Source organism: Rhinolophus sinicus, chromosome 15 (genome assembly GCF_057876585.1).
Source record: "Rhinolophus sinicus isolate RSI-liver-muscle chromosome 15, RSI-T2T, whole genome shotgun sequence".
In the NCBI taxonomy this organism is placed as follows: domain Eukaryota; kingdom Metazoa; phylum Chordata; class Mammalia; order Chiroptera; family Rhinolophidae; genus Rhinolophus; species Rhinolophus sinicus.
This window is the reverse complement of record NC_142515.1, coordinates 59,674,193-59,700,738: the sequence shown is the minus strand read 5'-3', so window position 1 is coordinate 59,700,738 and position 26,546 is coordinate 59,674,193. Positions and strand designations below refer to the sequence as shown.

The following is a 26,546-nucleotide window of genomic DNA, read 5'->3' as shown; positions in this document are numbered from 1 at the left end:
TATGCAGCATTCCAATTCAAGGTGCTAATATTTTTTAAGTAAAAAATGTCCATTATCCCAACATTTTTCTAACATAAAGCACACATTTGATTGACATGGAAACTGAAGTATTAGGTAACTTAAAGAATCTGTGAAAACAGTGTCAATGAAAAAAAAACCGGCCTAAGGGAAAGCTTATAATAGTTTGAGTCAAACTGAAGACAACTGCCAGGAAGCAAAATCTCAACGGATTGAGAAAATGCTCCAGAAAATGGCAGTTTTGCTATTTTATACATTAGAATCAAAGGAGGAGGGTTACATGAAATCCATTGGTTGTAGAATAAGGGGGTGGGAGAAAGCAAAGCAGGGAAATCTCTGGGATTGGGTAAAAAGTAAAAAGGAGACACATAATTGTTTTACATTGGTGGGTACAGGATAGTTAACAGCATTTTACAGCACACAGAGATGGTATTTGGGGAACAAGGTAACAATGAGGGATTTTGTAGTTTCCTGCCCTGGTGTGGTTGGCTGTGCCCTCTGGGAGGTCCGGAAAAAGAGATTATTCTTACATTCCAAGGGTATGTTAGATGCAAAAAGACAACAGACAGGCTCAATTAAGGTGAAGACTGACCTTTGTCAAGGAAGCTACAGGCCACGGCCCACTTCGTTAGGAATTTTTATGTTCACGCCATCCTATGTGATTATTTTCGGTCTCTTGAGCTTGTCAGGTTTAACATGTGGCCCCTTTTCCATTCACAACAACAAACTATTGTTCAACTCCTACTCAATCAAGGCTTGGAGTATGACCTGGGTGTAGAAGAGTATGTGAAATGACAGTCTGTGCAAAACAAAACAAAAACCCACCAAATGAACAGTATTTTAGATCTTTGTGGAAAAAAGAAAAGATATCCAAGAAAAAGTACGCAATGGAAGTCAATGTTGAGAAGGACAAGAAAAAATATTTATAATTATGAACTTTATTTTTATTTATTATGCCAACATTTTCAGGAAAGAGATTTTACATCCAGTTTTTATAACTCATTTTACAAGCAAATTCTAATATACAGTATTTACTCTGAACTTTTTTTTATATCAATGGGAAAAGCAATACTGCAGACATTAAAGATTGTGGTGTTTTTGCTTTTAGCTAGTAATGACTTAAGAGATTTTAAATTTTTAGGGTATTATTTTGTTACAGCAATCATTTACCAATGACAAAGTGGATAGCTTTCCCCCAACAAGGTTAAAATATATGTTGCATCTTTAATTAACAGTACAGTTGTAGACTGGCACCCACCATCATAATCATTTATCCAAATGTATTCTTTTCAAATTACTGCAGCAGAAAAATTGAAGGAAGGTGTGGAAAGAAAATTAGAAAACATAACTCAAGCATGAGAATTAAGAAAAACAGTAAGGTCATCCTCCCCAAGGAAAAACATCAGGTATGTGCATTATAGCTATAATTAATTTTCAAATGTGTGAGTAAGCATGCAAACATAACCACCCCAACTAATTTATAAACACGGAGACTACTGTGTAGGATTGACGGTAAACTGAAACTGTGCTGCAGTATCACTCATCCTCATTGCAAGCCTATTTGGTGATTCCAAATGGCATCCTCAGTGTCCTGGAGACCCAGAACCCATCGAGACAACGCTGCCCAGAAATTAAGTGTACCTCCGTGTCTGTGAAACTATGTATGCTACAGGAAGACTTAGAAGTGACAGCTATAGGAGGATCTGTTGTTCTCTTTGATGCATTGATTAAAATACTTAACGGGACAAGGAAACATTAAAAAAACTTAGTGCTTTAATGGGAAAAGTGACCTGCCAAGGATATCAATCTGTGAAAGGCTGTACTTCAAACAGCAACAATTATAAACTTATTTCAACAAAGAAAGCCACACCCAACAGGAGGCATTTTGATATTTCAGGCACAACTACAAGCAATTAAGCTCATTTAAAGTGCAAATCTGATTATTTTCGTTCATATTCAGATTTTTGTTAAAATACTTAGTAAGTACCCTAATACCTATATAAATACAATGAACAGTAGTCTATATGCCTGAAAATATTGCACAAATTAAAATCAGACTCCAAAACAAAAATGCTAGAGGGTCTCAGTCTTTAGAAACATTCTAAATGATACAGCTATGTAACCCTTTAATGCTTTTAGATCATCTGCACCTGTACTGAGAAACCCCTTAGGCCAAGCTTTCTTTAAAGAACTTGATATGCATCCCATTAACAGCCAAATGTATAATTCTACGTACTCTACGTAGTAATTTTATTTTTCACAAATGAGAAACTTAACCAACCCCCAGAAAACGTCTTCCTCAGGACGTGGAATTCATACACCGCAACCATCTTCACTAAAATCACAAGAACTAAGAAAAAAGTGATCTGAGTTCCTGTGGAGGGGGAGTTTGGCACAGAGTTGATTTACAGAACCACTGACCAGAAATTAAGCCAAATCTGAGGACAGATCTGATTACTCAGGCGAGCTACATCCTCCCCTCATTTCTAACTTAACATTTACTATGGAGCAGCTTAGCATGATATTCCTGCAGTTTTAAAAGAAAACTGCAGGCAAATACTTGGCTGTTTTGTGCAAGCATCCCAGATTTTTTTCCTCTTAAATATATTATGCTTCATAATTATATTGATGAGCCTCTGCAAGATTAAAGCTCAACAAAGGTATAGACAGGTTGAACTGATGGGTTCATATTTCAAGGAGAAAAAACAGAGCAGAAAAAGATTAGAAAAAACAAATTGCAGAAGTGAACATTTTTATATAATAAACAAAAACATTTCCCTCAGACTAGGAGATTAAAAATAAAGTAAAAAAATTAACTTTTCCCTTAAAGGCCTACTTGTAAATAATGTTTCATAAGTCTATGTGTGTGTTACGTGCTGTTGAGTTGGCTCCAACTCCTGGTGGCTCTCTGAATGAGTGACATCTACCATGTCCTGTCCTCACAGCCCTGCTCAGCTGCTGTCGACTCACGCTTATGGCTTCTTTTACAGTCAATCCATCTCCTATTTTCTTCCTTTTTTCCTGCTGCCTTCTATTTTCCCCAGCATTACTGTCTTTCCCAAAGAACCCTGTCTTCTCATGATGTGCCTGAAGAGTCTATATCAACTTGTAAATCAACTAAAAACCTACTAATTCATCAGTACGTTTTACTTTGGGGAAATACAAATATGTGAGATAACATCGCATATGCAATTATAAGATCAGTTTTCTTTCTCCTTCATAATGAAAGACCACATGTACCCACTTGTAGCTAGCTGCAGCCATGACTGCTCAAGTCCTGAACAAACAGGAGCTCTGCTGATACATATGCCTGATCACTTAATACTAACAATAGCTGGACTATGTGAAAAACTTTTTGAATTTTGGTGCTTCTCCTGCAGAAGTGTTGAGAGTATGATACTAGCCTAGATTTGTGATGCTCACCTGCGACGAAATCCAAGAACTGTAACCAATGAATGGCAAATTCACTTGAACTGGTAAGGAAAACGGCATCAAAATGGTAGTAAATGTTTCTTTTGGAATTTCCACTAAAGAACTTGCTGTTGTTTCTCTTAAAAGGGGCAGACAATTTTCAATGTACAGTTTTAAAAGGAATCCCTAGAAATTTGAGTGACTTTTTGGCCATAATCCCTCGTGATACATTTTTGGTCAGCGGATCACACACACGAAAAATGTACATTGTAAAACGCTATCTGTCTGAAAGACATTGATTCTAATTAAAGAAGCAACATGGGCACAACCTAAAGATGACATGATTTGGGAGAACAAGGGGCGGCACCTTTACAGAACCACCTGACGAGCAGCCCGCAGCATGATTAGGTCAGCACATCTGGTCCCCTGGAGGTTCCACAGCTACCTTCCTAGCACATTAAAATAAATAAGCATATTGCCATTGAAATATCTTTTAATACCTTTTAATAAAACACAATTTCCCCTCTCTAATTCTGTTTTTCTTCCCAAATCTACTTTTCAAGAAATTGTCATTCAAACATATACCAACCTAAAAGGGAAATCTGGAAAACTCAGCAAAACTTATGAGTTCTAGCTTTCGCAAGATAGTCTTAAATTTATAATTATTCTCAAAATATCTTTACTTGTTTTGCTACAGAAAATAGTTTTAAATCCCCATGTATAGGATCTTTATGTCCCATCAAAGTTTTGTGCAAACATTTCAAGTCCATTATTCCAGTCTTCAGATATTAGCACAAAGTCAATAAATATACACCTTACAATAAAGACTTAATTTAAAATATATGCGGTGGAACTTTAAAACAGCTATCATGGATCCATAAGCCTATAGGGTTCAAAACAGAATTACCAGCAAAACTCTAGCACCAACCTATGTTCTAAATGAATACATCTTTAAGTACAGGTTTCAAGATGCATCTCAAGCTTTCCAAAATTTATCCAGTAGCAAAAACACAATGGTGTGTGTGTGTGTGTGTGTATGTGTGTGTGTGTGTGTGTGTGTGTGAGAGAGAGAGAGAGAGAGAGAAACAAGATGCTAAAGCAACATGTGATTGGTTTATACAGAATATAAAACAGTTTTGAGTGGGGCAATTGTCTGCTAAATAAAAATTGAGAGTAGCGTGCTGATTCTAGCAAGGAAAAATAAACTTACATAGACTTCCCATTAAAAGCCTGATTTCCTTTATTCATCACAGAGCTTTGCATAGACCTTTTAAATATACAAGTCACTGGCCAGATCTCTGCTTATAGACTATCATCTTCCATTATCACCAAATCTTTAGTTAAAATAACAACCGTATTTACAGGAGGGACAAGTGAAAAAGGGTGAGGCTCTGAGAACCACAATTAATACAGACCTTCAAAGGACTCAATCAGCAAAGCACATTTCTTGCCTGCTAAGTGTAATAATACGTATTTTCTGATGTACAGGAGGATAGATAACATGATTAGGCCTCTGAAATGGATAAGCAAACTTTTGGGTTTACCTGAGACAAATATAGTCAAATGCTATGTACTTCAACCAGGATATAAAATGGAAGAGCCCAAACTAGTAGAAGCTTCCACATTTTTATTTTTAAGATTTGCAAGCTTTCAATGGAACCTCCATCACGGCAGCAAACTGCATGTAAAGCTATTACAGAATAGATGGTTTTTTAAAAAAGCAAATTGGCAGGTGAAGGCTATGTACTTAATGTATCTTTGGTTTAGGAAGACGAGAATATCGATTAGAGGCCAAACAATCCCCAGAATTCAAATTGCCATTTGGATTCTGCATGATTTCTTTTCTTTTTATTAGTGGCCTTGGGATGCTTGTCTTGGTCTGGAAGTTTTGAGGCTCTAGTCGGGGGCTGCTTATTTGTTTTTGTTTAGAAGAGCCAGAAGGGGGGCGGAGCTTAGATGCTTTTGGATTCAGATTATTTGCAAGATTTGTTTGATTAGGTGTTAGCTCAAGTTTTGCTGAATTACATGGTGTGATTATTGGTGAGTTCTTACAAGTGGGAGTCCTACTTAGAGATGATTCAGAAGCTGAAGGAGGTACCAAAGAATTCAAGGTGGATGGTTTAAAAGGCTGCAAGGACTTGGGCTGAGACATGTAGTCTTCCGGTGAAGATTGATTTCTTCCAACTCTCTTGGCCTGGTCTACTGTATCTGCCTGGGTAAGTGTGTGAATAGAAGTGGGTACAAACTGCATGTCACTAATTTGATTATTTGCCAAATGATAAGGCTCTTGAGCATCCATGGTCACGTTCAAATCTGCTTCCAAAGGTGTACTCTTAGCCACATCCTTAGTGAACTGCGGGCTTGACGAACGAGGCCGGTCTTCCAGACCACAGTTGCTGTCTTGTTGCAAGCCATGTGTAAAGCTTTCATCCAGATGTGCAGCACCCTGACGTATGCTCTGGGCTGTGTATTCACTGTGGGCCTCGATATGTTGTGGTTTTATTAGTTTTCCCTGGGCGTGGTCTGTGGGTCTGGGAAGGCTGCTGGAAGGCTGTAGTACTTGAGGCTATTTTAAAATTAAAAACAACATAAGCAACAATTCATTTTAAAACGCCATCCAGAATTAATGTAAGTTCCAATTAGTCTCTGTTGGTGATTATTATGTTTTAATATGAGAAGTATGTGGGGTTCTTTTAAATTAAAGAATAAATTACAATATCAAATGAATTCATGAGACAAATACAAGAGTGATAATGCAAACAGAAATGATACAGGCAGTAAACACTAAACAAGATCCAAAATCAAACAGGAGAAAAGAAAAATCTTAAAGTACTGATTTATTGTTAAAAAAAAAAAAAAAAAAGATTCCTGTCCTAATTGATTCATTAATGTATTTAAAACTTTATACTGTATATGAGAGCTTGACAGAATGATTCCTATAGTACTTTGGTTTAATCTCCATAAAGCATTCAGATAGTAACTGTGACCTTCAGAATATTATCAATTTTTAAGTTTTTTTTTTAAAGGAAAGCTGTATACCACTTTATCACACTTAACAAGAGGAAGTATTAATTTAAATGTCAAGGTGCTGTACCTCTACTGAGCATTAAAATTACCAACAGATAAATAACGTTTAGAATGAAGATTATATTCTCAGTTGATTGAAATAAAATTAAACAAAAATAGGTCAATACACTTAGCTAATGCTAACCTACCTTTAATACTCTTGTTGAAAAGCTTCAGAATAAAATGTCTTCATACCTTATTTGTTGTCTCAAAGCCATATGAGGGATCAACTAAGGTTCTGGTAGAGCTCATAGGTAGAAAACAGATTTACCTTGCCCAAGAGTGAACATCCACTTAATAAAATTAGAAATGATGAGCCTTTTGAATGATGGCTGGGAGTAAAATATTTGAAATTACCTGTAACTTGAACCAAAGCTCAGAAGTCTACACTAGCCAAGTTCTCACACTTTTCTGGAGTTCACTGTGTGGTTATATTCTACACAAATCAGAGGAAACCTACAACTTCCATTACTTTTGTGCAATGGAAGTTATCTTTCAATGGCCCAAACAGGTGACATGGGGCAGAGCCTACTGGTCATGTCCTGATACAGGAGTGGTTGCTATAAATGTATAAACAGACACGCACATGCACACACACACATACACACACACACACACACACACACACACTTTTCATTAAATAATGTTTGCTGAAATATCAAAGTTTGGCAAAGGGCTTTGAAACGTGAACTTTAAAGGACAATTTTTTACTAATAATTTTTTTTTTGTAACTATGCTGATCCATAAACAAATCTACATAGTATCTAAATTCTTCAACAGAAATGGTGAATCTATTTATACTGCATCATTTATTTTGCCACTTTTTTCACCTCCTTGACCAGCCTAGGTCAGCAATCAGGGATTAGATTATGGCAGGATTACCAGGGACTGAGGACAAAGTTCCCTGACTCACGGGGGTCCAGAGGCTTGGCCGTGATGGTGCAGGGCTGACTTGTTATTTAAATAATAAAATCAAGACAATGACTACTCAAAATTAACCCATACAGAATACGTTACGTTAAACTCCTATTTTAGAATGTTTAAAACAAATAAGCCATCTCAGTCTTTACTTCAAGCTACATGTCGTAGACTTTAAAGTTGGTGGGCATTTTCACAATAAATTATCATGTAAATGAATAAACTGTCCTTCAGACTGAAGGTACTAAAATCACTATGTAATTAATTCAAAAGACTCTCCTGGGGGTTTCCTAGAAAAAAAAATGACCTAGCTAAAGTGCTCATACATTTATGAAAAATTTAAAAAATATAGACAGCAGGAGCCTATTAAGCAACCAAAATCTACCAAAGGAAAAGGAAAAAAAAAAAACAGCAACTAAGGAGGAGAAAGGTGCAGCATCAAATGGTTGATTGAATGGGGATTTGTTTTCCCTTTTTACTTTCAAAAACTATTAATAAGATATTCTAGTCTTGAGTTAAAAATCTTAAAGTAACTTAAGACCTTTGAAAGTATCAGTGACAATCACAAAAAACTACTTTATTGTAATATGTTTATTGCCAGTAAGAAGAAAAGGTATAAACATGTGCTATCAAAGAATAAGAAGTTATGATTTTCTAATTAAGACAAAGTAATAAACTGATTAAGATAACCAAACCTGCAGAAAAGGGGCACTGTGAATTGTAGATAAATCATCCATTTGGACCGTTGTGATTATTCATATTACCCAACGCTATCAGAGAACTAAACAGAAATACAGCAGATAGAAAGATGTGCTGCTTGCATTAAATGCAATGAGTCTCCACATCAAATACAAAAGAATTAGAAAATAATCAGGTTTTTAAAAATAACACAATTTTGAGTCTTTTAACTGGTTAGATTGAACAATTATATTAAAAAGTCTAAACTATCACTTAATTACATTAAATATATTATTAGTTGCTAAATGATGAATAAACAATGTCTATTTTATATTTTTACTAAAGGTTTATTTTAGTGGAGTGATATAATTTGCCTATCCTAAAAGAAATGAATTATTTTATTGTTTCTTTGAAAACTAGTTTGGAAATCAATTCTACTGCAAATAAAAAAGTCTCTTGAAGAAGATCAGGAAATGACATAGCAAGGCCACGGACACAACTTGCTCCTGATTTGTGGAAGATGGCGTAGAGCTGGTTACTCACTGAGGACTGGATCGTCATTACTTAGCTGCTGGCAAGTTGAACAAGTTGCCTCCTAACATCCAGCAAGCAAAGGAGAGATGTTTTCTGATAGCTTGTTGCTTGCAGTATAGTTTTCCCAAATTCTAAACACTCAACTTGTATTAATATAAATGCAAAATGTTAACAACTCATCTTGCCCACATTCACGACTATTTCTAAGCCCTCAGACATCTTTAGAATGCATCCTAGGTATAAAAAGAAAGATCCCATGTTCTCATGGATAATAAGACCAATAGGAAGGGATATCAAAGAACATGCATTCATTTAAAAAACGTCTATGATTTACCATGCACTGTACTTAGGCGTAGGAAAATATGGAACTGAACACAATGCTATTCCTGTGGCTGAGAGGCCCAGTGAGGGAGATAGGTCAACAAATGATGAGACCATGTCACAAGTGTAACAACATGGGAAAAAGAAAACATGTGCTTGATTAGAGGTCGCAGAGGGCATCAGGAATCACAAACATCTGAAGATGAGTAGGAGTTTTCCAAGTAGACAAACAGGAAGAACACTGAGTGCAGAGGACCATACAGAGCACAGAGGCAAAATAAGAACATGGTATGTTCTAGTAACTTCAAATTGTTAGACTGAATTTGGAGCATAATACTGGTGAAAAGTATAGGCAAGGTCCAGCTCATAAAGAAGCTCATGTCAGGCTAAGTAGGTCTGACTTGCGCAGCAGACAATGGGAGGCGCTGATGAATTTTAAGCAGCAGAATCATAATGATCCAATGCATATTTCAGAATGTCACTAGTGGAATCTGTGAGGAATGTAAGCGGAGGGAATGAGACTGCAAGCAGAACAGCTAGGTAGTATGCTACTGCTAATAGCCCAGGTGATAAATGATAAGAGTCTAAAATTGGGATACTGAAAGAGAAACTGGAAAGGACTAAAAGAGATTTTGAAGATGGGAGAGGTAAGTGGTTGTTTGGGAGGATTTTAAGATGAGTTCCAGGTTTCTGTTTGGAGATGCAAGATGAGGTATTGCCTTATATTAAAAAAAGTTCTCTGGGGAAGTTGCCCATTCACTCTATAGCCTCAGCAGCCCATAGACTCAGGGCAAAAGGAATTCCCCCTACTACTGGGGGGACTTCAGGAAACTCCCAAAGTCACAAATAAGTGGAACTTGAGTAGTCCATCCTTGCAACTTGTCGAAGGGTTGGTTACTGAGGCTTTAAAATGTGGACCCATCCCTAGATTTAAAAAGCCAAGTGCTTCTAACTGGACTCAGTAACTTCAAGTCTTAACTTTAGTTAGATATATATACTTCAGCACACTATTCTGAGAATTCTCAGATGCAAGGTCGCAAGTGTCAAGGTCAAGAATGCCAGCCATAGGCACTACTGGGTAATTAATTGTTGAAGGGATTGGTAGGCATCCTCAATGATTATTTTGGGCTGCTTACAAAGATAACCAGAGACTATGAGTCCCTTACAGGCAAGTACCATGCTTTACTCATTTTTTATTGTTGTAGTTAGTATCCCCAGTATTTGGTGGCACATAAGGGAAACATATATATATACACACACACACACACACACACACACACACACACACACACATACATATATATATGTATGTATATGTATATGTATGTGTGTGTATATATACGTGTGTGTGTGTGTGTGTGTGTGTGTATATATATATATATATATATATATATGCTACATAAATGAATAATTAAATGAATATTAGTGAATGGTATATTCCAGAATTGCTTCTTTGGTAATACATTATCAAAGTGATATTTCCTATTAGGTCAATGATGCAGCACTAATAATCAAATAAAAACAAGTTTATAAAAACAGATGAAAAAAATCTGATAATAGAAAAAATGTTTTCTCTAAATAAGTTTAGGATTAGCTTAATGAATCACGTTTAGGAGGATTGCAGGAAGGATTAATTACATTTTAAGTTGAACACATCACTCTTATAAGGCCTGCCAGCTAAGCCACAAATGTTTTTTACTTGGAGACCAGAAATTCCTGGATAAAATGAGTTGTGAAAATTGTCTTATCAAGCATTCAGTTATTTTCCATTTCTAATTCTAATAATTCAATGTATTTTACATTACACATGTGAAATATTTAATATAGGACCTCTTAGCACATCAAAAATACTCAATAAATGTTACTTATGGTTATTAAAAGGTGAAAATGATGGATTTAAGTCATGGTCTTTTTGTAACCATGGTCTTGGGTGAAAAAAAGGCCACTTATATAGCAGTATAGTAATAAACTATTTGCTATTCAATAATGTCAGTCATATCTAAATGTTTCCAATCCATAGCAGGCATAGCTGATGTAATACAGAAGCCAAGGTCCTGTCATTGTCTTTCCGGAGATAAACCAGAGCTAGGACATGCCAGGCACTTTCAAGTTTAGAAAGAATGTCCATACAGCTCTGTGAGGAGCTGGTACGGCTTAGTACTGAATCACTTAGCTCTGGGGAGTCAGACTCATTGGAGTTTGAGCCCTGGGTCTATCACTTACTATTGGTGAGACACTGAGTAAATTATCCTACTACTCTGAGATGGAATTTCATAATTCATAAACTGTGGACAATGACACCATCTACACCTCATTGAATCGCTGTAAACAATAAACAATAGCATGCATACAAAATGCTTAGTATTATGCCTGACACATTACAAATACTTGAGAAATGTTATACCCTCGGCAATGATAACAGGGTTTCCCTTCTTTGATCTCTAATTATTACAAGACCCTAGGTGAAGGGTAATGTGTTTTTTTGGTAAATGAGTAAGCTGAGGTTAAATGAACTTAAGTAACATGTCCAAATGCTCACACTTTACCAAATGGCAAAGCCAGAATTTGAGCCAACAGAAAATTTTAAATGTGGTGCTAAGACTTTATTATTCTGTGCGACTTGGGTAATTCCAATGAGTTTACAGATTTTTAGAGTATGCAATATAACCAGATGACTATTTTTGAAAACTCAACAGGGATACTCAGTACCAACATTTAGGTACTAACTTTTGGATAATGCCCTATTTCTTTCTTAGCTGATCTATCCTACACGGGATAACTTTCGGACACCAAACTCAAGCCACACTGTGGAGTAGTATTTCTGGGAAAAAGTGTTTCCAAGTGACCCACCTGAAGAAATACACTGCACACAAGGAAAGGCAAACAGGCACTCATCACTAAGGAAAATTTCACGTTCACCATTTCATACCACTTCAAAGACTTCTAGTATTACCATAAGAATAAAATATTCGTATCACTTTCTGTAAATACTGTTGTTCTAGAGTCACCAACAATACTAAGATGGCAGCCAAAAACATCAAGTCCTGATGGTGTAAAAACATGTCCAAAGTGTAAAGTAAAAAGCAGGAAACGTCCTAAATTATAATAAGGCTACTGCATAAACAGGAATTACCTAGAATTATTTTATTGGTCCATACAAATTTATTATTACTAAATACATTTTAAAGGTTAAAAGAAAGATGGAAATGGCACCATCTGTAACATGCCTGTAATTTCATGCACGCTCTGACATGCATCATGCAAACTGGAAAAACAAAACAAAACAAAACAAAAAGTGATTGCGGAAAGTGGTAGGAAAAAATCTGAAGTTGTACTGTACCATGCTTTGTCAGAGAAGTAATGGACTAACTTCTCAACTCCTTGCCAATGGCATAATGGGAGAGCAGAGACAAGAGAAAGACAGGACAATGGTGTGAGAGACCACACACAACGCAAGGATCGCCACAACTGGGCAGCAGCCAAGAGCATAGGCTTGGCCTCTGCTGTGTTTCCCTCGGTATTATTTCTTAATATATTTGTATGAACTGAAAATGTATTTTAATAATTTATACTTTCTTGCTGAAGTGTTATATACTTTCTTGCAAGTTAATACAAATATTCATATCCACAGAACGGTGTATGTAAAACTTCTCACACTTCAAAGGAATCACTTTAAGAATTTTACCAAACAGAATACTGAAAAGAAGTCTGACACAATTTAATAATCATACTCCAAAATCTAAAACATTGTAGCTGCATTTAATCCCTTATGAAGTAGAAATTATTTTTAATAGTTTCAGTCTTCCACATTATAAACTAAATACAACTCAGTATTTGTTAGTTTGCTTTTCTGACTGCTGCTGCATTAAAGACCAATACAAATATAATCTGCTCTTCATGTCCATCTTAAAGATGATGTTCTAAATTATAAATGAGGCTCCACACATCACTGTAGAGATGGAAGACAAAACTGGATCCCTAGTATAACTACAGTAGTCCCCCCTTATCCGCAGTTTCGCTTTCCGCAGTTTCAGTTACCTGTGGTCTCTGCTACCCACAATCAACCATGGTCCAAAAATATTAAATGGAAAATTCCAAAAATAATTTGTAAGTTTTAAACTGTGTGTTGTTCTGAGTAGCATGAAGAAATCTTGTGCCATCCGCTCCATCCCACCCAGGATACGAATCATCCCTCTGTCCAGTGTATCCACACTGTGTTCGCTACCTGACAGTCACTTAGTAGCTGTACTGGTTATCAGATCAACTGTCATGCAACAATAGTGATGCTGGCAATTCAGATATGCCAAAGAGAAGCTATAAAGTGCTTCCTCTTTAAGTTGAAAAGGTATGTTGTATATATAGAAAGAAAAATAGTATATATAAGGTTCTGGTACTATCCACGGTTTCAGGCATCCACCAGGGGTCTTATAACGTATACCCTGAAGATGAGAAGGGACTACTGTAGATAAAGCAAATTCTGCTCTATAATTCATATGAACCCAATTGCAGTTTCCAAGGTTTCTTGGGAACCAAGATTGCTCTTATTTCCCTCTACCTCGGAATGTTGCCTCTTATCTCAGAGTACTTAGGGAAAAAACCCTGATTGGTAAGTTTAAATTATAAATAAACAAATTCTGAAACAAGGAGTTCAACAGCTCTTCTAAGTTGATGAGTTACTGCTTTTAAAAAACTATCAAAGTGAATAATAGTGACTTAAGCAAGCATTTTACTACATATGCACAATTAGGATGAGATGCTCAATTTTCATGGGTCTACCCCTCTAAGACACAGAACCCATCTACTGCTGGGATGCACAGTAGTCCCAAACTAAATAACATCATCATAGTACAATTCCATTGCTATAACCAAGATGCATGGTGGATTTATCCAGAGTAGGATACTGCAGGCACTCGGAACAGCCAACAAACACAGCTAAAAGGACCCCACAATCGGCAGAGCAGGTTGTTATAAAAGGCTTATACAGAAAACAGTAATTGCTGTGTATCTCATTATTGCAAGGTATTGAGAGAGAAACAAACTCATGCCTAGGTTTATGGGACGGCCTCCTCGACCATGAATTTGATGCACATTTCTAGTCAATTAACCAATGACTATATAAATAGCAGTTGAATTTAGTTGCAGAAACAGATACAGTGCACATTCTATATTAACCATACTTCAAAGAAATAGCTTAATGTAAAACTGAATGGTTCAGTTTTTACTGAGTTACCCAAGATTCCATTTCACTGAACAATATTTTACTTTTATGAAAAGTCACTCCCAGAGCTAATTTCTCATTAAAGCACTGAAGCTGATGTGCTCCTTGTATATAAAATTGATTACACTCCATGGTGGAACCAATCAGATTGAGCCATGTTAATGTATACCTTATGAGCATGTTTCACAGTTCAACAATACACATCAAGCATTTCTAGAAAGTGCACACCCTTTAATTTAGTAACATCCTTCTAGGAATCTACTTACGTAAAAAAGATGCTATTCACCAGGATGACCTGTATTGCAATAGTATCTCTATTTAATAGGGAAAAATGGAAACGATACCAATGCCCAACAACAGGAAAAGATTAAATAAATTAGAGTGTATCCCCATGATAATGTAATATAAAACCATCAAAATTATATTTTCAAAAATATTTACTATATTAAAAATGTTCACACGATACTAAGTGGGGAAAAAAAAAGCAGAACTCAAAATCGAGAAGAAAATGAGAGTATGAGAAAACATGTCCTTAGAGAAAGCACTGTAGTACTGTTTCATGAATCTTTCATCTGAACTTTAAATATACACACAAATGTGTATTGGGTTATAAATACATAGTTTCATTCAGTAAATACATACTGGGTCATAATGTAAAATGAATTTATAAATGTGCTTGTCAAAAAGGTTTATGAAACTTATAAGAGAAGGAGGAGGATTAAGACAATATACTCATCATTCTTAATGTAATTCTGGTAAATGCAATTAGTTATTATTGTAATATAAATTTCAAAATCAGTAAACACTACATCGGAAAACTGATGGGCTATTAAGACATATGGCTATTAAGATATAAACATGCATTTATATTATTTTTGGTGTTTCAAAACAATTTTTTTTCTTCCCATCTAAGTTACTGCATATGGAAGGTAAAGGTAGATAAGATTTCTAAATTGTTTCAAGGTGTTAAAGAGCAAATTTTAAAAGTTGTTTTAGCATGAAGAAACCAGTATTATTTCAAAATATACTTTTTGAAAAATCAAGTATTCCTAGACGCAATGCTCTAGTGAGAAGTCCTATTTGAGATTACCATTAAGATTTTTTCCTTGCCAAAGTAATTATTTTTATTCAGATTTTTTTACTATGAGGTAGGTTATGGTTCCTAATTTTACACAGTTGGAAACTAGAAAGACTAAACCAATATCAGTTAAGTCAATTTGGACAAAAGATGAGGTGCCTACTGACAACAGAAAGACCTCTGTATGTCTCCATGTTGGTATTTTCTGCAAACTCAGAGAAAAATTTAACTTGAAATCAGAAGACAAGCATCCTTAAGGTGTGATGAGTAGTACACTTGAAAAAAGAAATTTAAGTTAAGATGTCCTGAGAAAGAAAAAAAAAAAAAATACTAAGGACTAGAACTTTCCTTTTATGTCCGTTTTTCTAGAGTTCTTAAATTCAGCAAGAACATCCCTGGCCAGTGCAGCTTCTGGAGTGACCAGAGCTAAATATTCCCTGTAAACATTAGTTATTTCACTCTCTGCATATTTAGAACAGGCTATCTTTTTTATGCTGGAAGGGCTACTACCTTCATACATTAAAAAAAAAAAAAAGAGCCAATAACAGACTGCCTTATTGAAGACTAACAGTCAAGCCTATCTGGTTCTACGATCAGAAGAAAAGTGAACATCACTTACGTTGATGTTCAAGAGGATATCAGAAAGAATATATTAATGAAATAGATTATACTGGTAACGTAGGAGAACTGTCCCAAACGATCTACCATCACTTACAGAATTAAACTCTCTAAAAATCAGCACTGGGAATTACGAATGAACTAAACATGGAGACAAATATTTCACTAACTATATTTAGTGGAGGAAAAGGGGAGATCTGAAAAACTACTGGATTTACTCCCATAATTCCATACCATTCTCTTTCTCTATATTTTATCACTAAACAATAATAATAAGAAGAATTTTATTAGTAAACTGCTTCAGCTGTTCTCAGGGTAAATCCAACATAGTGTACGTAGTAGTTTAGAACATATTTCTCCTCTAAAGGAACATTTCAAGCTCCCTAAGAGCTGTCAAAAAGCTACGAACAAGTCTTCTAGTGAACGCATTCCACAAACAGAGTCCTACGAGCCTCAGTGATCAAGTCCCAAGGCCAGGTCTCTTAGCAGCATAAACCATGAGAACTTACCCAGGAAAAGACTCCAATGTATGTATCTTCTAAGTGGCTAACACATCCAAACTCTGGAGAACCAAAACTTTCTTTTTACTAACTTGGAGATGCAGAGAAAGAAGGTTTGATGTAAAAAGACCTTTATAGCAGTGCTGCAGAACAGTGCTGCTTCACAGTTGGAAATGAAAAAGGTAGCTCTGAACTCCAGAGGAAAGGAGGAAGAGGCATTTGAAAATGGAGAGCCAATGACTCAGAGGAGGGACAAGAAAATTTTAAAGCTAAACAAGAACTAGTGAAATGGGTGTTTCTCAGAAACGTGTTTTAAAAATAAACCTAAAACTATTTGCAATACAGAATAATTAACCTTGAAGTTCAAACCCATATTACAGCTAGCTGAGGGGAAGGAGAATGGGGGAGAAGAAAAGCGGGGGAAAGGGTAGGGTCTAAAAGGGGGCTTCAGAAAATTCAAGGTAGGTGTGTTACTCTGAGGTAATTCTGTCAAACCATGCATTTTACTGGGTACAAGCCTAAAATATATATAACTATCATTTGCTATAATTGTACTTGAAATTCAGATTAATTCAGTAGCAATTTAGTGTAATTCCTTATGTGTTAGGAATCTTTCAATAGAGGAGAAGAGAAAGCAACTTACTTGACAAGAGAAGTAAAAAGGAGGATTTACAGAGGTGGTGGGAGATGGAAAAGGAAATACAGGAGGAAAAATTCCCCTTCTCACAGCTTCTACTAAACAAATTAGCTTGCTACTAAATAACTTGATATAAAAGCCAATACAAATTTTCTATTCTATTTATCTTTAAAACAAATAATGCAAAAGGGAGAGGTACAATAGTCAAAAAATAAACATCAAAACCTGTCTCAGATTTATGTTCATACTTAATAACTTTAATTAAAAATAATTTTTTAAATAAATCACATTTCTTAATTGCTTAAAATTTTCCCCTTTTGGACCTTTGATTCTTCACATAGATAAGGATAATTTACGAAAAAATTGGTATGAATCACAAATCAGGGTAAATCTATGGAGAAGGCATAAAAGTGACTCTCATTAATATATTAGCTTTTTGGGTGACTTTTCAAAAAAGATAAAATATAACCAACTTACCAGATGTACTTAAGTACATAATATAAAATAGTGAACAATGTTTTTGAAAGCAGATTTAATGTAAACAAAGTTTTTTTAAGTCAAACAATTACTAAATCATTAGAAATGTTAGTAAACCATGCATATTTAAAAGCTATTTCTTGTGTACTTGTAAAGCAGCTGATAAATTACGAGGACGTATTAGTAGTTAAAAACACCCTTGAAAAATGATTTAAAAGATTTTTGTTTTTAGAAGACAATGAAATGTAATCAAAGCCTTCTGATTAGGAAATATTTAAAGAAATGTGCACAGTCTAGTAAGCCTGTTCCCTAAACAGTATGCATCTGTCCATTATACCACTGCTGGCAGTGTGTACATTTTCACATAACTAGATAAAAACAGTTTTTATTCACGTATCTCAAGGTCAAGAAAAAAGAGAATGCATTAAAGACAGATGCACTCAGTAGGTTTAGGGTCAGTGGCAATAGGTTTAAATGGCTTTAGAATGAAATTAACTTCAGAGAGCTTTCCCAAGGCTTAAGTGGAAGTCTATTTACATGCAGTCAAAGGAAGTGTTAATTGAGAGGAGAGCCCGGGGAGTGCTGGTTTAGCACATGCCTGCAGGTCACTCTGAACAGGAGAGGAGGTGGTGGGGAGGGAAAGATCATGCAGAAGGGAAATACCAGGAAGGGGAAGCCAGGATAGGAGTGAGAGACACAGACTCACTCTGTCTGCGGTGCGGCGGGACAGTCCGTGGGATCCCCTGGAAGGAGCCCTGCCAAGGAGAGAAGGAGGGAGCAGAATACCCACCCTGTGTAGAGAGAGACGGGGTGGGGAGGTATAATAAAAAAGGGAACCGAATAATAGAGAAACCAAAGTCATACTTAAAAAAAAAAAAAAAACAACAATAGTGTTAATGAGAAGACAGATTTCATTTTTTTAAAATATAGGCAGCTCAAATTACTAAAAAATAGAACATAATTCCAAACCTATTTATTTTTCATATATTTTAAGTAAAAATATTATTTTTCTCTAATATTATAAGTTAATGCATAAGAAAAATATTCTTTCTGGTATACATTTATCATCATATATGTCTTTTTAAAGTAGCAGATTCCAGTCTTTTGCAAAAATAAATAAATAGATAGATAAAGCATTTAAAAGGGAAGATGGACTTTAGGTGTTAAACACACAGACATTGAATCAATTATAAATCAGGCAATAAAAAAATTACCATACAAAAATTTTGTGTTTCTTTTTCAATCATAGGTTTTCAGAGGATTAGCAGGTAAAGAACATTAGCTGAAGATAGCAGAACCAACACAGCATTAAGAAGACTTGGGATGTTGTGTGAGAGAGTACTATATCAAGGATGTGACATAGAGGCCACAAGTTACACAGGCGTGCTTTTTAATTTAAATAACTTGTGGCTTCTCAGTTTTAGTTATTTTAATCTCAGATTATCAGAATTAAAATATATCCGGAATGCCATTTACTTCAATTTCTTCACTTTCCAGATAAAATTGGTTCTTCAAGAAAAAGTATTTGTTCAATGTCACACAAATAGAACCAGATTTGGTATCATGTCTCTCTGTTCCTAGCCTCCTAAGTGACAGAAATATTCCCACGAATAAAACCATGGAAACACTCACTTTCACCCAGGAAAATGAGCCTGCAAATCATCATACCCAGTTCAACTTGCAAAAGAAAGTATATATAATTTTTAGACCAATTAATCTGACATAGAAATGATGCAGTAGTTAATACTAATGCAGTTTATTGGTGCTTACAGATTTTATGAACATTGGTCCATAAAAAAATTGTTTGCCCCCTCTGCATTCACATTATTCCCTGGCTTAGTTCAGTATAATCAGATACTTTAAATTTAAGAGTAATCCTACATTGCCCACTATAAAACAGAAACAAAAAGAAGATCCATTTTCTATGTTGACAAAGGGAAAAGACAGCTACGAGAAACTAAGTAGACTTAATGATCTATAGAATATCCTAGTAAATAAAGATCCTGTCTTGAAATTATTACACTTTCTCCATTAATTTACCCACAGATATTTGTGAAAAGAGCTTATAGAATATTTAATAGAGTGATGACTCCAGTTACTCTCCATAGATATTACCTGATAAAACTCCATTTTGCTGTTTCAGAAATGTTTTGGTTCAAAAGCTTTACACAAAACAAGTCCTCAACCAAGAAGGGGCACATACTTCCCTCTCTGTCAGTTTCACCAGGGCCAACCTTCTACCCACTGCATTGGGGAAAGAAACTTTCAGATAGGGATTTTTGTACATAAGTTAAACCAGCAGCCAGAATTCCTTCTCAAAGAAGTAAGTTCTCGCTGGAGGTCTGTGGAAACAGTACTCAGTGGGAGTCAGAGGGACCGTGTTTCTCCTTGGATCTTCCATGAGCCCTGTAGCCTTGAGAAAGTCACTGATCTTCTGTGAGCCTCAGTTTCTTCATTTGTAAGAAGCAGGGTTGGAATGTGCTACAGACTGAATATTTGTGTCCCTCTAAAATTTCATATGTTGAAACCTAATTCCCCCAGTGTGATGGTTTGAAGGTAGTGCCTTTGGGAAGTGATCAAGTGATCAAGTCATAAAGGTGGAGCCCTCATGAATGGGATTAGTGCCCTTATAAACAAAATCCTAGAGAACCCCCAGTGAGAAGCCTGCTGTCAATGAACCAGGAAGTTGGCCCTGACCAGACAATGAATCTGCTGGCACCTTGATCTTGGAACTTCCCAGACTCCAGAACTGTGAGAAATAAATTTCTATCGTTTATATGCCATCCAACTCTACGGTATTCTGTTACAACTGCCTGCCTGAATGGACTAAGACAGAATGGTTCATCTCTAAGCAACTTCGTAAGTTTAGTTCTTATAATTCAGTTACTCACATAGCTATCCTTATTCCCACTTGTCTGGAGTTACTGCTATCTTTTAACTTTATAACTCTATTTATATGGCATTTAAAACAATCACCTTTGTATTAAATTGTCACTCATAATAAATTATTAGTTCTTTGAAATAATTTCATTATAAGTAACTGTCATAATACCTAGAATCTGGCAGTAGTTTTAAAAGACGTTAAATGTCCACCATCTCTGCCTAATAGTCCCCAGCACATGTCAGACTCTAAATAACTGTTTACTGATTTAAACTGAATTAAATTAAGTTATTGTGTGTATCTGGAGTTGAAGCTATAACATCTGTCAGGCCTGGGCACGTAATGAAGACCTAAGAATCTTAAAAAACAAAAGCAATGATACCCATCTTCACTGTCCCAAGACCAACAAATCATTATCTCTGGGATGGACCTGAGTATGAGAAGGAGAGGAAGACAACCTTGCGAAATAAACACATAAACAGCTCTGCCTGCTATTGCCAAGGGCACCCATTTATTAAGCTGACTGAACAGCTGTCATCTGAGTTTATGACTAGAAAGGCAGGGAATGTTATTCATTTTATTTCTGCCACTTAAAATGCCTCCTTCCACTTCCCTACATTTCAAACCCATTTCCTAAAAGCTTTTACTGATCCTATCTAAATTAACAATCATTCTTGTTTATAAGCTTCCTTGGTGAATACTTGTCTCAGGGAATTTTTCTTCCTCTGTTCATCATGTTGATTTGAATATTTTCTTATTCTTCTATTAAATATAACCAACCTTAGAATAATAGCTTTCTTACTTTTCTTGGTGTCAATTATAGCTTCTTGCTAACTGACTTTCACAGAGTGGAAACAGCATACTGTGATTAAAATTTAAAAGAAGAGAGACTGCCAGTACCAGCACAGGATGGAACAGATACACTTTACCCCCTTTTCTCCTGCAAAGTGCAGGTAAAAACCCTGGACATTATATATAAAACAAACATAAAACTCTGAAAGGTGGAGCTAAGAAGACAGACCCGCTAAGGACTTTGAAATCTGAGGAAAAACATGGTAGAGCATTCCTGGTTTTCTTTTTGCCTAATGTATCCTGGACTAGGTGAAAAGAAGCCAGCACCCAGAAATGTTAATGGGTGCAGACAAAAACAAAAGCAAAAAGGTCTCAAGTAAAACATGCACCCTGCCAAAGGTGCTACCAGGAAAGAGGTAGCCTAGTAGTACACAAAACTTGTACACAATAATTTGCTAAATAAACCCCATGGGAAAAACTGCAGCATCAGCCTCCATTAACATCAGAAAAGACCAGTTGGGAAGCCTCTGATTCCACCCTAGCCTGGCTCTAATACTGTCTTCTGCGGTTCTTAAGGTCTGTATAGGTAAGATTCAAGACACACAAATGGGAAGAGCAAGGAACTTAAAGGAAAATAAGGTTTCTATACTTAGCAGACTACATGAAGTTATATATATATATATATATATATATATATATATATATATATATATATAGTTATAATTAAAAATATATATATATAGTTAAAATTATATATATATATATACATATATATATATATATATATATATATATAGTTAAAATTAAAAAAAAAAAAAAAGAGCGAGACTGGCCTTCAACATTCCCTGAGCAGACAAAACCTAGTGATATAAACAAAGCTTAATTTAGATTATTTTGCAAGACTAGCTGGGTCATTTCTTGCTTATGCCTTTGGAAATCGTAAGCAAAACTTGAAATGTTTCCCAAGGTTGATATGAGGTAAACACTATTCTAACATTATAACCAAACACTGAAGAACAGTCACTGCTTTCTCACTATATAAGCTGCTTTAACAATATACCTGAGACTCATTCCATGCTTTGGTTTGAGCACTCCAGGTTTGTAAACCATCTTTTTGGTGTTTGCATAATAAACTTTTACTGATTACTACTTCGGTAATTCACTGGTTTTACTTTTGTTATTTCTGAACCTTTGACAATATATAATACCTAGACCAACCACAACAGTTCCATAAAAAAAGATACACTCCAAACACTATAGGTAAATCAAAATGGAATTTTAAAAGAGATAGAGGGACCATACAGAAAGGCAAAAGAGAAAACAGGAACAAAGAAGACAGGAAACAAAAATAAATAAAATGGTAGACTTAAGCCCTAACATATCAATAATTACATTAAATATAAACGGTGTATAGACACCAATTAAAAGACATGTTGGCAGAGTGAATAAAAAATCATGATCCAATTATATGCACGGTACATGAAATTCACTAATATATAAAAATATAGGTATTCTAAGTTAAATAGGGAACAGATATACCATACAAACAAATCAAAAGAAAGCAAGAGTAGCTATATTAATATCTGATAAAAGAATTCGGAGCAAATTACCAGGTACAAAAAGAGAACTTTTTAAATGATAAATGGGTCACTATGCCAAGCAGACACAGCAATCCAAAATGTGTACGAACTAAACTACAGAACTATACATGATGGGAAACTGACAGAACTAAAAGAACAGCCAAATCCACAATTACAGTTGGAGACTCCAACACCCCTCTCTCAACAATTGTTACAACAAGATAATAAAATTGTCAATTACACAGAAAAACTCAAGGACACCATCAACAATCAGAATTTAATCAACATTTATAGAGTATTCCATCCAACAGCAAACTACATAGTCTTTTCAAGAATCCACAGAACATTTACCAAAATAGACCATGGTTGACGCCATAAAACAAACCACAACAAACTTAAAAGAACTGAAATGACACAGAATGTATTCTTTGACTACAATGGAATTAAATTAAAAAATCAGTAACAGAAAGATGATAGGGAAATTTCCCAAAACTTGAATACCAAACAACATAATTCAAAGGACAAAGACTCCTCAAGAGAAATTTTAAAAAACCACAATGAATCAAAAGAAAATACACAGTATCAAAAGTTGCAGGACACAGTTAAAGCAATTACAGAAAAGAAAAAGAAATCTCAAATCATTAAGCCAAGTTTCCACCTTAAGAAACTTGACAAAAGACCAAAATAACCCAAAAATAAGTAGAAAGAAGAATACCATAAAGAACAGGAATTACTGAAATTGAAAACAGAAAAATAGAGGTAATAAATGAAACAAAAGTTGGTTTTTTGAAAAGGCCAATAAAATTGACAAACCACTAAAACTGACAAAGAAAAACAGATAATACAAATGATCAAAATCAGGAATGACATGGGATATCAGTACAGATCCTCCAGCCATTAACAAGATAGTAAGGGAATACTAGGAACAACTTTACAGTCATAAATTTGACAACTGAGAAGAAATGGACTAATTCCTGAAAACCACAAACTTGCAAAACTCATCCAAGATGAAAGAGATCATTTGGATAGGTCTATAACAATTTTAAAGCTCCCCAAAAAGAAATCTCCAGGCCCAGATGGTTTCACTGGAGAAGTCTACCAAACATTTAAAGAATTAACACCAATTCTACACAACCTCTTCTAGAAAGTAGAAGACAAAAGAACACATTCCAACTCATTTATGAGGTCAGAATTACCCTAACACAAAACCAAAGATAGTACAAATACACATACACACACACATACACACACACACACACACACACACACACACACACACACACTCACACACACACACACCATTATCTTTCATGAATATAGATGTAAACAATCCTTAACAAGATACTACTGAATAGAATGCAGAAACATATGAAAGAAATATACACCATGACCAAGTGGGGTTTAGGTCAACAAGACAGATTCATTATTCAAAAATCAATCACTGCAATCAATATGCTGAAATACAAAAATCACATATTTACATATATTAATGTAGCAAAAGCATTAAAAATCCAACACACATTCATGATAAAAACACTCAGCAAACTAGGACTAGAGGGGAAGTTCTGCACCATGATAAAAAGCATCCCTCAAATGTCTACAGCTAACATTTACCAAATGGTGAAAGACTGAATGTTGTCCCCCTTAGATCAGGAACAAGGCAAGAATGCCCACTCTTACCATTCTTATTCAACAAACTATGGGAAGTCCTCACCAGCAGCAGAATACAAGAAAAGGAAATAAAAGACATGTAGATCAAAAAGTAAGAAAACTTCCTATTAGCAGATGGTATGATGGTCCACAGAGAAAATCCCAATCTGCAGAAAACCTCTCAGAACTAGTAAGTGAATTTAATAAAGTCACAGGATAAAAGATCTATATACAAAAATCAATTGTATTTGTAAGTAGCAGCAACGAGAACATGGGAACTGAAATTTAAAATACAATGCCATACATAATCACTCAAAAAAATCAAATGCTTAATAAACCTAAGAAAGCATATATAGAATTTGTATTCTGAAAACTAGAAAATGGTGATTAAGGAAATCAAAGAATATATAAATGAATGGAGAGATATACCTTATTCATTATGGATTGGAAGAATCAACATACTAAAGATGTTAATTTTCCCCAAACTGACATTTAAATGTTAACACATTTCTTGCCAAAATCCTGTCAATTTCTTTTTTTAGATATAGACAAGCTTATTCAAAAATTATGTGGAAAGGCAAAGGAACCTGAAATATACTATAAACAATTTAGAAAAATAATAACGTAGAAGGAATCACTGTACCTCAATTTAGGATTTATTAAACGGCTACAACAATCAAGACAGTGTGGTACTTGTGTAGGGGTAGAAACCCAGACCAATGGAACAGAGAACCCAGAAGTGGATGCACACAAATACCGTCAACTGATTTTTGACAAAGATGCAGAAGTAATTTAATAGAGAAAGGACAGTCTTTTCAACAAATGGTGCAAAGCAATTGGATATTCGCGGGAAAATAATGAACCTTGACCTAAACCTCATATCTTACATAAAAACTAACTCAAAATGGATCATAGATTTAAACGGAAACTATAAATATTTTAGGAGAAAATAAAATTTTCAGTGTCTTGGGCTTGCTGAAGAGTTTCTATAACACAGAAAGCACAATCTAGAAAAGAAAAAGAAAATAGATAAATTGGACCTCATCGAAATTAAATTATTTTGCTCTCTGAAAGACTCTGAAGAGGATGAAAAGACAAGCTATTTGAGGGAAAATACTTGCAAACCATATACCTGACAAAAGACTCAAATATTGAGAACATATAAAGAACTCTCAAAATGCAACGGTAGAAAAATAAACAATCTAATTAGAAAATGGAAAAGATATTTAGAGACATTTCAATGAAGATGGCAAATAAGCACACAAAAAGACATCCACATAATTAGCCATTTAGGGAAACAGAAATTAAAACCACAATCAACTATCACTACACATCTACCAGAGCAGCTAAAATAAAAAATAATGAACACTAAATGCTGGTGAGGATGCAGAGAAACTGGATCACTCATGCAATGTTTATGAGAATCAAATGGCACCACTACTTTGGTAAATAGTTTGGCAGTTTCCTTAAAAACAAAACACAGTTATCACATGACCCAGAAATGGTACTACTGGGCATTTATCCCCGAGAAATAAAAATTTACATCTACACAAGACTCTCTTCAGAAATACCCATAGTAGCGTTACCTGTATAGCCCCAAACTGGAAACTACCGAAATGTCTCTGAACAGATGTGATTAAACAAACGGTGAACATCCATATCATGGAATCCTCTCAGCAATAAAAAAGGAACAAATTATTGACAGACAAAACTATTTGGATGGATCTCTCAAATGTTATGCTGGGTGAAAAAAGCCAATCTCAAAAGCTCACATACTACTATATAATACCATTTATATAAAATTCTTGACAAAATTATAGATATGGCTGCCAGGGGGTGGGAATTGTAGGAGAAGGAGGGAATGGTCGTGACTATTAAAAGGCAGCACAAAAGGGAGAACTTTGTTGTGGTGCAATAAGTGTGTATCTAAAACATGCTAGTTGTGGCCGGCCCGGTGGCTCAGGCGGTTGGAACTCCGTGCTCCTAACGCCAAAGGCTGCCGGTTCAATTCTCATATGGGACAGTGGGCTCTCAACCACAAGGTTGCTGGTTTGACTTCTCGACTCCCACAAGGGATGGCGGGCTCTGCCCCCTGCAACTAAGATTGAACACGGCACCTTGAGCTGAGCTGCCACCGAGCTTCCGGATGGCTCAGTTGGTTGGAGCGCA

The 26,546-nt window shown here is 35.4% G+C and overlaps 1 protein-coding gene across 9 annotated transcripts in view; it reads right to left on the bottom strand.

Moving 5' to 3' along the window:
• Positions 1–938: 938 nt before the first annotated feature.
• Positions 939–26,546, bottom strand: part of CCSER2 (coiled-coil serine rich protein 2) — a 170,402-nt gene continuing 144,794 nt past the window's right edge. For 5 of the 9 annotated variants that reach the window (XM_019755554.2, XM_019755555.2, XM_074339718.1 and 2 more), the window contains one exon: positions 5,040–5,995. In XM_019755554.2, coding sequence (XP_019611113.2) covers positions 5,177–5,995 — 819 coding nt within the window. In that variant the 3' untranslated portion in view covers positions 5,040–5,176. Of the gene's footprint in view, positions 5,996–12,286; positions 12,327–18,180; positions 18,266–26,546 lie in introns of all 9 variants that reach the window. The other 4 variants (XM_019755556.2, XM_074339721.1, XM_074339719.2 and 1 more) reach the window with 3 other exon arrangements.